Here is a 13,082-nt window from a genome sequence, read left to right as displayed (position 1 = left end):
CTTTCTGTGTATCTGCTGGACAGTCCACTTATTCTTGACCTCATCAGTGTAGAGTTACAACATATTGCCAAGCTCAGATACTGGGACTGTAAGTGTTAAGCAGCCAAGGGTAGAAGCAGCTCACGTTGGGCAACACCTGACACGAGCAGGCTGTGTTTAGTTAAGACAACTAGAGAAACGAGTCCACCAGCTACCAGGAAGGTGTTCACATACTCTTTCTGTTCTGGAGGACTCAATTAAAGACCATACTAGGGGACTATATATGCTAAGACTAATCCAGATGCACATTGATGTGCTTTGTCTACCTACCTGAGAGCCTCATAGAGATGTCAAGAAAAATGGAGAACTTCTCTAACCTATAATTTCATTGGACACGAGAGCATGTCCTTGTCTACCAAGAAGTGGTGATCACCTCAGTGACAGTAGGCATTCCCATGGCCAGCTTATTTTGCAGCAGGTTTTTACTTCCATTGAGGCACAAGAAGAGGCCATTCAAACTCTGTCTGTTGCTAAGAAGGTGGTAGATGTTGAAAGGCTGCAGGTTCTTCTGTAGAGTATGGTCCCACAATGCTGGTGGGTTGGGGTTCCCATGCACCTGCTAACCTTGTCCCTGTTACCCTTGTCCTTCTTGGTGGTAGGGTAAAGAGCTGGGAACTGATGCTGAAGCAACTTAGGAATTAACTGCAGTGAATTTTGTAGATGCTGCAGGCATACTCTATTCACAGTGGTGGAAGTAGTGAATGTTTAATTTGGTGAAGTAGGAATAACTGAAATGGGTTGCTTTGCCCTAAGTGGCGTTAAGCTTCTTGACTGTTGTTCGTAACATATCTATCCAGTAGCGAGGATTCCATCCACTCTTGACTTGAATTTGTAGATGGTGGAAAGGCTTTGTACTGTACAGAGGTGAGTCATGTGCCAGAGGATAACAACACCTGAAGTGTTCTTGCTACCAAAACCTTATTTCACTGGCACATTTACATTTCAGGTCAATGGTTACCCCCAAGATATTGATGGAGGGGGGGACCTCAGTAATGACAAATGTTGCTAAACTTCAGGAGAGGGTCCTAGACATTCTCTTGTTGGAGGTGGTCACTGCTTGGGATTCTTGTCACGAACACTAGATTTTTAGGATCTGGGCTTTGCTGCCAAGGCCAGCTTTTATTGCCCATCCTTAATTGCAGAGAAGATGATTGTGTGCTGCCTTCCTGAACCTTGACAGTCCTCATGAAGGCACTCCCACAGTGCTTTTGGGTAGGGACTTCCAGGAGTTAGACCCAGTGACGGTGAAGCACCAATGATATATGACCAAGTCAGGACAGTGTAGATTTGCAGGAAAACCTGAAGGTGGTGGTGTCCCCAGTATGGTAGGAATATCGTTGATGAAGAAGCTGAAGATGATTGGGTCTAGGACACTAGCCTGAAAAACATCTATTGCCATGACCTGGGGCTGGTGATTGACCAACTATCATAAGCATCTTTCTTTGTGTGAGATATGATTTCAGCCATTGGAGAGGTTTGTTTCATAAATGAAAGTCAAAAAATGAAAATCAAAAAAATTCTGATGAGGGGTCTTTGACCTGAAATATAAACTGTTTCTTTTGATACTGCCAGACCTACTGAGTTTTACTGGCATTTTTTGTAGAGTTCCAGCATCTACAGGTTTTTTTTTATCATTTATTAGAGAGTTTATTTTCCCTAATTTCGAATAATGTTAGTTTTACCAGAATTTCTTGATTCCAGACTTGGTCAGTTGCTGCCCAAATATCAGGGCAGTCATTTCCACATTATTTCTGGAATTCAGCTCGTTAAAGCACGCTTGCATGAAGAATGTGAAAAGGTCTGGAGCCAAGTGGGTTGGCAAAACTCAAACTGAGCAGGCTTTTGATGAGTAAGCACCACTTCATAGCTCTGTGAATTACACTGTCTGTCACTTTACTGATAAATAGTATTACATTGATTGTTAATTAATGAGATTTTTTAAAACGTTTACACCTTGTTGGATAGTTTTCTCTATTGCTGCACAGATGCCCACTGTTGTTACTGTACTGGCACAGTTGGACTAGAGGCACAGCTGGATCTCGGGTGCATTTCTTCAGCACTGCAGGCAGATTGTTGTCTTAGCCCATAGCCCTTGCTGCGGTGCTCTTGGCCATTTTAAAGTATCATGTAGAGGAATTGAATTAGCTGAAGGTTGATTGCCTGCTGGTGGAGACCTGAGGAGAAAGCTGACATGCATCATTCATTTGGTACTTTTGATTGAAGACTTGTCTTTGGCATTTATGTTCAGGCTCTGCCATCATTGAGGATGGCGATGTCACCCTCTTGTTAGCTGCTTAATTGTCCACCTCCTTTTAAGACAGGATGTGGCAGGTCAGCAGTGTGAATGAATTACTGTAAAAACCTGGGCCCTGGCATGTCCCCATGACATTTCTACAGTTCAATAAGATGACTTGATTTTTGCTGCAAATAAATGTTATGTCCAAATAAATCCATGTGCATTTCATGTGCCATATGTCATGAATGCTATAACATGGCGTGAACTACGTACAAAAGCAACACTTTCAATTTTTCAGGCTTTGCAAATTGAAGGACCGTACATGTTATATTTCTACTGAAGCAATATTGGCTATGCTGTGTTTATGAATTGATACATTCTGAGTGTGATCACGCTAAACAATGACAAATTGGCAGCTGTGGTGTGGTGGAAATTTTCTACAGCTATATATTACAAAGCCTGAAGCCATTGACCTGGGTCTTGTAATAAACTTTGTTCTCTGCTCAATAATTCCATCCATTTTTTCCAGACATCTGTCCAAAACCAAGTCACACTCTGAGATGTACTTTCAGCCACGTGTCCATTCCATCGCCTGCTTCCAATTCTATACAATTGTCCAACTCCACCCCTGACTGCTGCTGCAAGTCTCATTCAGGCCTTTGTTACTTCGATTTTTCCAGTGGATACTTGGCTGGCCTCCATCATTCTGCCGTCTAAAAACAGGCACTCATCCAAACCTTTATTTTCCAGTCTCATTTTACATTCCATTTACTCATCCCTTTCTCTAACTGACCTACATTAGCTCAATTTTAAAACTTTCTTCCTTACTTTGAAATTCTTAATTTTTCACTCCTCCCTTTCTTATGGTCTTTTTTAACCCTACAACAGTCCCACTCCTCCAGTATGGTTGTTGTATAATCCCCACACTTTAGCATGTATGCTTCCAACTACAATGGCCCTAAACTCTGGTGTTCCTTCCATAAATCTCCCTGCATCCTTCCTTCTCTTTTCCTTCTCCAGGGCACTCATTAAAACCTTTGCTGAAGCTTTTGGTCAACCACTCTCATATCTTCTTAAAAGACCAAACGTTAAAACGTGTTTGCTTATGTTTCTCTATAGCACCTTGGGGCATTTTCCTACATTAAGCATGCTACAGAAGTGCAGATGGTGGTAATGGTTACTGAAAGCTTGATGGGATACAAAGCAAGTGGCCTATTTCTTTCAAAAATAAAAATCTGCAGATGTCGGAAATCTGAAATAAAACCAAAAAATGTGAAAACTCTGAGCAGGTCAGATAGCATCTGTGGAGAGAGATACATAGTTGACATTTTAGGCTAATGACTTTCAAATTCTGCTTGAGTATTTCTAACATTTTCAGTATTCATTGCCAATATCTTCCACCTCAATTGTTCTATCTACCAACATGAATTTTATCCACTTCTTGCCCACTTCTGTGAAAATCCTTTTGTAATATTGATATATTATTCTTTAATATGTAACTATTCTCAGTAATTGCATTTTTAATTGAAAACTTAGCATTGTAGGAGGCTATGATAATTATTGTTACCTCAGAAACAGAGCAGATTGGCAGACTATAGAGGTTACTTTCTGCAGGATATGGTATAGACAAATGTGATAAAGAGCAAGTTTTAAGGTGGTAATTTAGTCAGATAGTTTTTACAACAAATCTGTCCAATGTTACCTTTGGTTTTAAGGCAAAATATTATATTTCATTCATTTTCAGAGCTATGACTGGTGAGATTGAGCCTCTATGTCCCTGAGCCAATGAATCATATATGTGGATGTGTCAGTGAATGTTAAAGCAAATTTTTTTTAAAACTGTGTAAAATTAGTGAAGGAATCATGATGGTAGATGTGCGTAAAATGCAATGAACATGGTAGAAATAATTCGATGTAAATTAAGTTGTAGTAACAGTGGCTGGGAAATATTGTACCTTTTCCTTCACTAGCTCTAAAACAGGGTTTGTTTTAGCATATGGATAATATAGAGAATTGTGTACCACAACAATAACTCCTGCATGAATATTTGGCCAAATATCAAAATTTTAAATTGTATGTTTTATATCTATGGAATTTTCACATCATTTTTTTCAGGCCTTATCAGCTCCCTCGGATTTGTACAAGATCCTGCGACAATTGTTCACTAGTTAAGTGTTCCTGGTGTGTGGTCCTGTATACACATCACTGAATCAGATTTTTTGGTCACTTATCTTATTTCTTTTTGTGAGGACTTGTTGTACTCAAATTAGCTGTCACGTTTCCCTATATTGCAATCGTGACTAAACTCTAAAACTATTTATTTGATTGTAAAGCATTTTTGAACATTGAGTTCTGCCTTACATCTATAATTTCATTAATGTGAGTTCTTTCTTTTCTAACTATAATGAAACTCTTGTGTAGTGTAATAACTTTTTCACACTGGCAGAGAAAACCAACTAGATATGGCAGTTTTAAAACATACTGTTTTATAGAAACAGACTTAGACTGAACTGTGATGAAGAAGAGAATTGCACTGATTATACAGACCCTCTACAATTAGATTGTGTTTTTCACAGGAGACTACTTTGGAGTTTTGATGGAGGGCAAGGTGCTGACATTTCCTTTTAATGTTATGGAGAACCCCATGTATTGGGGGAGTACATTAAACCACTTGGGCTTGGCTATCATGTAAGTATATAAATGTAAAATCACTATGTATTCCCTTCTGTTTCTTGCTATCTGCTTCTCAGTTGATTTCACTTATTATATTTCCTCATATCACCCTTAACGTTACTTGAGATGAGTTATGAATGCTGATTAAGTTTCTCTATCTCTTCAATTAATGTATAAGTTAACATAAAATAGTTACCACATGTTTGTGAAGAGTGTTGATAAAAGTATTACAGGGAGTGTCTGCATACTGTAAATCTGTAAAGAAGTGTTTGTGGAGGCCCCACATGGAAGCATTAAGCCATGTTGGGTAAAGGGTGAAAGTGGATGTTCTTAAACTGAAAGATGAAAATCCAGCAACTAAAGGTAGGTGTGGTCCACTGCGTGGAAGAAGTGCCTCTCCAAATCTGCCTGGTGGAACAAGAATGCTTTCTTACAGCCATTCAAATCTGCTTTCTGTCCTCCAATTTATCAACACCCGCCACCCCACCCTTCCCCTGCATTTTGATGCCCACAGCTGCACAATCACTAGTGCCCCTTCCTGAACACAATCTGGATCCAACTGCCCTACCCTACATGATTAGACCAATGGTGACAGTCACTTACCTTTCTCCCATCCTAACCCATTCTGTTTCCAGTCACCTTATGACTTGGTGAATTTCATCATTGATATGAGCCTTTGCCAGGAAGTGGTTCCTGTGATGTTGGAAGCACTCTAGAAGCTGAAATATACTCACTAATCCCTCCCCTTCCCCATCTTTCTCTGACCTTTACCCCCAAAAACATAATCAAACAAGCTAGGAGACACAAGAGACAGTAGATGCTGGACCAATAAACAATCTGCTGAAGGAATTCAACAGGTCAAGCAGCATCTGTAGGGGGGTAAAGCTATTGTCAACGTTTCAGGTTGAAACCCTGCATCAGGACGGTCCTGATGCAGAGTTTTGACCCAAAGCATAGACAATTCACTTCCCCCTACAGATGCTGCTCGACCCACTGAGTTCCTCCAGCAGATTATTTATTAATCAAACAAGATCCTGTACTACTGCTGTTCCATTCTCTGCCCAACAGAGAACCAAGTTTCCCCATCTGGCTGGCTTCTGGATAAGTATTCTGTCAAAAGACTCCTGAACTTAAATGGGAAACCAGTTCATGAAGATCATGTCATTATGCAGAACTAGAGAGAGAATACAGAAGAGATTTAACCAGCTGATGTGAGGAATGAGATGTCTTAATTATATGGAGATTAAGAACCTAGGGCTGTTTTCTATATAATTTTGATAGCATTCAAAATTATTAAAGTATTTTATAAGGATAAGATCTATTTCCGCCAGCCATTGCAACACTAACTGGAGGGCACCACTTTACAATAATCACCAAATACTCTCAACAATTTTCTTAAAATGTAGAACACCTTTCCGATGAAGTGCTGGAGTCAGAGTCTATTAAAAGTTTTAACATAGAAATATAACCATGTTTTTGGAGTGGGAAAGTAAGATATGATGTCAAGAGGCTGCAAAGGTAAATAGAGCAGTTAAGTTATGAAGCATATTTCAGGGGTGTTGGGGGGGGCAGAGGTTAAGAGTGTAAAATTATCACAATGATCGGTGACCTCACAATGGAAAAGCAGATTTTCTTAAACAAAGGTCTGGCTATTAAATGCAAGGAGTCTGGATTTCCTTATGCACAACTCAACAATCAGGTAGGAAGGTATGCTTCCAGTTCTGTGGGTTCTCAGTGGCTGATGAGACCAATGTGGGACCTTCAGGCTCTGCCAGAGGTAGGGCAGGAGGTACATGATGGGATGGGAGGTAGGGTAGTTTGAGGGGTGGTGTGCTCCTTCTGCCATCTGAGCTGGGCTTCAGTGAGCTCCCAACAAGGAAATTCAATGTTTTCAATGCCATCAAATTTTGAGCAGTGATGGGTCGGAGATTCCCATGAGTCAGTGGAGATGAAATGGGTTATAACAGGATTAGTGTAAAGATGGATGTTTGATGATCGTCATGGGCTTGGGCTGAATGGCCTTTTTCCATGCTGTCACTCTCTATGACTTCATGAGATGTTACACTTTCCAGGGAGGCTTTGAGAAGCCTTGAATCTTTTCCTCTGTCCGGATGGTAATCTTTTGCTCTAACAAAGATCAGAATTGAGTTTCGGAAGTCTGGTGTCATGCGAATGATGTGGCCTGCCTATTCGTATAGTCATTTATCAACAACATTGTCCACTTGTAGTCCTGTTTTGAATGCCTCACCTATTGTATGTCAAAATTGCCAAAAAAAACTTACAAAGAAATACCATCAAAAGAACAGGATGCACCACTACACTTATCACACCAGCATCTGTCAGGCTCCAACTGTGTCTCCAACCAGCCAACATAGCCAATCTGATCTAAAGTTGTGCACATGTTCTTAATTTCAAAGTAATGGTTAGTGCCTACAATTGCTTGTTTCAATTGCTGAGGCTGTTGAATCCTTGTACTCCAATTCTATATATATATATATATATATATATATATATATATATATATATTCCTTCCAATAAGCAACACAATTAAGATTGAAGCAAGATCATTCAAGTCAGGAGATTAAGTGACCATTGCTCTGATAGATTTTATCACATATGTTGAGACACAAGAGACTGCAGATGCTGGAATATGGAGCAACAAACAAGATGCTGGAGGAGATTCCATTGATACTTGTCACATTTCAGACACGATCTCAAATAGGATTGAGAATCTTCATTATATAGAGCATACATTAAACACTCTAGGGCTCTCATTGTCATGACATTGTCACTCAAATAACCAAAATTTACAGTACTAAGCACAAGTTATTGGATGCTACAATATGACAGATTTGTTGCTATGTTTAAAACTGGAGTAATAGTTCAGCTACGTACAGATATCTTGCTGGCACTAACCACAGTTTCAAAGAGCTACTGCAGGCATAATGAGCTGTTAGATTCTTTGAATTGCCAGCTCTGCCAAAACCTACCTCTCAGATTTTACTCATATTAGAGACAGATATGTGTATGTGAACTTGGGAGCCTCCCAGATAAAGCTGATGGTGCAAAATACAGTGTTTATTAAGTACGGATAGGGATGAAATATTCCAACTTTCTGACTTAGGGGAGTGGGAAGTGTTTGTTCTTTGAGAAGGAGAAGGAAAATGTGAACAGTTTTTAAAAATATTTTTACTGAATGACCTAGATTATTCCTTTTGGAGTTTCTTAAAGTTACAGCCCATAATTAAGGAGGGCAGTTCTTTCAAATTTGGTCAAGTTTCAGGAACAGATAACTGGAAGTTTTTTTATTATATTTTCTTTTTCCTCTTATACTTATTTAATATAGTTTCATAGAATAGCCATGGTTACAGGAAAGAGTGTGCCCCATTGAGCTAGTGCTACTCCTAGGATCTTGTGTCATACACTGGAGCTTGCTGTGGTATCACCCACAACTGACCCCATCCATATAGGCTACAAAACGATCTTTATCTATGACTGAGAGGCTAAACGTAGAGATATTTCAGAGTTTTTGGACTGAAGGGAATTAAAGACACAGGAAGGTGATTTGACAATGTTTTAAAGCCAAATGTTGCATAACCAGGAGCTAATGTAGGGTGGCAAGTACATGGATGATGGGTGAACTTGTCATAGTGCAAGGTAGATCAGAATCTTGGGTGTCGCCAGGTTAATAAACAGAAGGGATGGTAACCAAGACTGTTTGAACAGTCGTATCTGAGGTAGCAGTGGTAGGGTTGAGGGTTTCAGCAGCCAATGAGATAAGGTAGGCAACATTAAGGTAGGCCTTGGTAAAAAAAAAGTCCCTGTTAAATTCCATAAAACTAGCTAGATTGAGAAGGTAATTAATTGAGGCATTAGTCAGGATCACCAACCCACATTCATCATCTCTTTGTTTCAATCTGAGTCACTGCCATTAATTTAACCTTATGGATCGCCACATCATTAAATTTATTATCTCTATATCATTAATCCCAACGAAATCAAAGTGTTGCAGAAGTTGGAAATCTGAAGTAGAAACAGAACATGTTGGAAACACTCAACAAATTTAGTATCATCTGTACCTGACCTGCTAAGTATTTTCAGCATATTCTGTTTTTACCTATGGATGCCTAGGTAGTGTCACAAATAATACTCTATTTTCCTGGTGGAAAAGATAAATAACACCTTCAAAAACGATGCAGAATTCTGTTATAATCAGTGTGTAACTGAGCCACCACAGTAGAATTAAGAGAATAGAAGAAATAGTTGTTCATAAATGAACAAATAGAATGGCATGAATCAAAGGTTAAGACGTACCTACAAAAGACTGGCTAGTTGCCACCTTGGCTGATCACTTGCCCTACTCACCACTTGCAGTATTCTTACAGTTTATGGCTGGAATATGCTCAATGTCAAGTGGCAAATACACATTCAAGGTTATGTCACATTGCCCCTTTTCTTAAAGTCAAGCTGAAGTAAGAATCAGACTACATGAATTACTATGCTAAGTTATATGAACAGTCCTGTTGTGACTTCTAACAGAACCAAGCTATCGTAGACCAGCTCCATGGAACTTTGGCAGATAGTCCAAGCATCTGGTTGCTGTCTGAAGTATTGCATGTAGTTGGGTAGGTATTGCAATTGCAGCTCAGAGATCCAGGCATCATTTAACATCAGCAGGCAACACTCTGTATGATAGCTCTTAATCCTGAAAAGGAAATGTGTACCAGGGTAACCCAATATAATGTGCCTCCTCACTTCAATTTTGACATTATTACCAAAAGCTCTGCTATTTTCCCAGGAAGTTTCAATTTCATTGCATGTTTGCAGACAAATGCAGTAACAATCTGGAGCAAGTGCATAGAAGAATCCAATTTGTTCATCACTCTATAAAGTTCATCCCAAACTCCCTTGTGGATTTGTTGTCTATCTTTAATCACCCTGAATTGATTTTGAATCTTCTGAATAAATTCCTTTTTCATGAAAGTTTCAGAACCAATGTGGTTCCAAGTCCTTGGCCAAGGTGATTCACTATTCCATCTCAAGAGTGGAGGTCAGGTTTTAGTTTTCTTAACTGCTGTCAAACATGAGGTGGTCTGTCATTAGCTACTACATTCTGTCAGAAAGCTAGTACTTTGCATCATTTAAACAAAAAAAATTGAGGTAGAATTTTAATGTAGTTAAGGATTTTAGCCCCTATCAATGGTATTTTCACTTGAGTCGATCATTTGTAAGTTAATTTGCTATGTTTTATTCAGCACTGTTAATGATACATGATTGTTCTAAATATGATTTAGTCCTGGGATGTGCTTTGATGTCTAGTATGTTTCTTATTCTTACTAGCTGCTTCATGTACAGTACTTCCAGTTCTCTTTAAAGATAATGAAATTGTAACTGAATGCACACATATTATTCCACTCTTCGGTGGGCTGATCAAATGGTGATAAATTAGTGTTTTAATTTTGCTCATTATCTATGTTAATTGTCAATTTCAACCTGGTGCTGATGTGAAATATGCCAGTCTGTTTCTGGAGTTTATAGTCTGTCCTATCATATTCATCATACTGTGCATTCGTATAATTAAAAATTTAGTACAATCACTTAATAAGAGCACAATGTATTTAAAATGGAATTAATTTTCTCAAACTGATATTGTAAATTAGTATCGTATGTTGAATCTTCACTGACTGTCCAAAAACTTCCTGAGGTTAATATTTGAAAAGCAAATGATTAAAGCAATTAGGCTAGTGGCTTGATTACCATGCTCAACATCAGGTAATAGATTTTAAATTTTCTGGTGCTCTAATTATTGTTTCTTAAGCCACTTAAAATATATATTTTATGGCATTTTTGATGAAGGACAATTTCATTTCACCTGCAAATTGCAGGTCTTTTATTTAACTAATTTTATTGCTTCAACAAATAGTTATCTTAAACTAGTAACATTAAAACGTAAAAAATCTCTTGGGTGGTATCACAGTATCCCATTTATATATCAACTAGGATAAAAAGAAACTAACCAGCTAGGAAATAATTACACTGTGAACAGCAATTAATTCAACAATGGGAGCGTTTCCATCATTGGTGTTGGTAGAAGGTGATTCAAAATTACTTGGAAAACGAGCCAATTTCCCCATTGACTGGCTCAGGATGAATTGGCAACACAATGACATGGCTGACCATGGAAGACCAATATGTGATATGGTAACAAAGACATTTATAATATATCCATTGAAATTTGCATGAATAATCAGCTATTCTTCAAGTACTTTCAATGGCAGCAAATATTATCCCTGACCTCAAACTTCATGGTGCAGCAAGCTTCCAAATACCCACAGAATACATAAGACAGTTGCCAAGCCATGTGTTGCTGCATTGTGGATGTGCAGGCAATAGTTTGGTCTCCTGTAATGTTCAGCTAATGGTGGATAAGTCAGTGAAATCCACAAACTACATCTTGAATACCACGAAGGAAGTATGACATGGCAAGAACAGTGAGTGTGGCATCCACGTGAGCTCTGCAACCTTGAGGTGGAAACAGAAGATCTATGGGCAACTCCTGCTTCTAAAATGTAAGCATTGACTGCTTCCATTGATGTCCTCATTGATGCCCAAGCTCTTAGGTTTTAGGATCTTATTGCAATTACTTCATTGCAAGTATTCCACATGCTGTCTTGTGGATCATTAATCCACTGATCTCATGCCCAATTTTATCATCAGGCTTTTCTTGTTTTTTTTAATGCAAGGCTGTCTTCTCTTATCTCTGTTTCTCACAGTTCCAAGATGTGTCATCTTAGCTGCACACTTGTTTTTCTTGAATTGTGATAACTATATGGCACACTCTCGGAGATCTTTCTCCAAGTATATCTGTCTTCCCTCTATCACCCGACTCACAAAAATACCATCTACTCACATAACCTGAGTCTCTCTGTCGCTCACTTGTTATATTAGATATATTTCAATTTCTCCTTTAAAATGCTGCATTTTTTCCTTCAGCTCTCTTGTGACAAAGCCTTTCATGATCCATAAGGACAGTTTAGTATGACACCATGTAATAAGCCAATAAAAAAAGATTAACTTAGGTGAGTTCCTGTGACTCTGTATTCTTTAAATTCAGGTAAGGAATCAATGATAGCCTGTATAGAGATTTCTATTTTGTCAATTTCTGATTATGGTTATTTTACTCTTAAATTTATAGTGCCAGTATATACTCACCATTCAAAATCAAAACTCAAGGGACCATTGGAATGCATTTATCCAGCAAGTAAATTTGTCACCAGTCGAGGTCCTCTCACGAGATAACTACTGAAGTTAGTGACTTCGTGACAATCTTGTTCCTTTTCCTTTACCTTAGCAGCATGTTTTTGGTAATGGAGCCTTAATATTGATAAAAAACCAAATAAGTTATAATTGCTTTGGAAACCAGCAATGTAACATCAATTCCTCAGTTCCTCCAGGCATATTGCTACCTGAGGATCATTGACATCATTCAGGCCGTCATAGTGGTGCAGCTAGTACAGCTGCTGCCTCACACCTCCAGTGACTGTGTTCGATCCTGACTTCCGGTGCTGTGTGTATGTGGAATGTGCAAGTTTTTTCTGTGACCACGTGGGTTTGCTCCAGGTGTCCCAGTTTTCTCCCTCATCCCATTAGTGTGCTGCTTGATAGGTTAATTGACCACTTCTGGTGTGAAGGTGAGTGGTAGAATCTGGACGGAGTAAATGGGAATGCGGGGAGAATAAAATGGGACTGATGTAGTATTATGGTTCAAGGAGCCAGATTCCATGCTGTATGAATCTATGACTATCACTTGTGTTTTCTTATTGAAGTCAAGTTGAACTATTTTATAATATATAGTATTAAAAAGCTAGAAAATATAGTGTGAAGCTCCAGACATTGAATTTTTAATTTCAGGTCAAGTAATTGAAGTGGGTTGGGTAAGCATAAACTATTCCTATCTGAGTAGAATGACTTAAATCTTATTGCCACTATATTTTTATGGGTCTATAGACTGGGCTGTTTTTTAAGTTATTAACTTTTTTTTAATAACATTATTGGCTGTGTTAGCAAGTTGAACCTTCTGAATGTCTACCTTTAGTTGCTGTGAAGGAGAATTAGAATCATATGGTTGGTTTGA

The 13,082-nt window shown here is 38.6% G+C and overlaps 1 protein-coding gene across 2 annotated transcripts in view; it reads left to right on the top strand.

The window, feature by feature from the left end:
* Window positions 1-13,082, top strand: part of pemt (phosphatidylethanolamine N-methyltransferase) — an 81,442-nt gene that overhangs the window by 64,154 nt on the left and 4,206 nt on the right. For both annotated transcript variants that reach the window (XM_052020948.1, XM_052020947.1), the window contains one exon: window positions 4,852-4,963. In XM_052020948.1, the coding sequence (XP_051876908.1) occupies window positions 4,852-4,963 (112 nt within the window). The remainder of the gene's footprint in view (window positions 1-4,851; window positions 4,964-13,082) is intronic.

Source organism: Pristis pectinata, chromosome 8 (assembly GCF_009764475.1).
Source record: "Pristis pectinata isolate sPriPec2 chromosome 8, sPriPec2.1.pri, whole genome shotgun sequence".
NCBI classification, from domain to species: Eukaryota; Metazoa; Chordata; class Chondrichthyes; order Rhinopristiformes; family Pristidae; genus Pristis; species Pristis pectinata.
The sequence above is the reverse complement of the archived record's forward strand: the minus strand, read 5'-3'. Positions and strand labels throughout refer to the sequence as shown.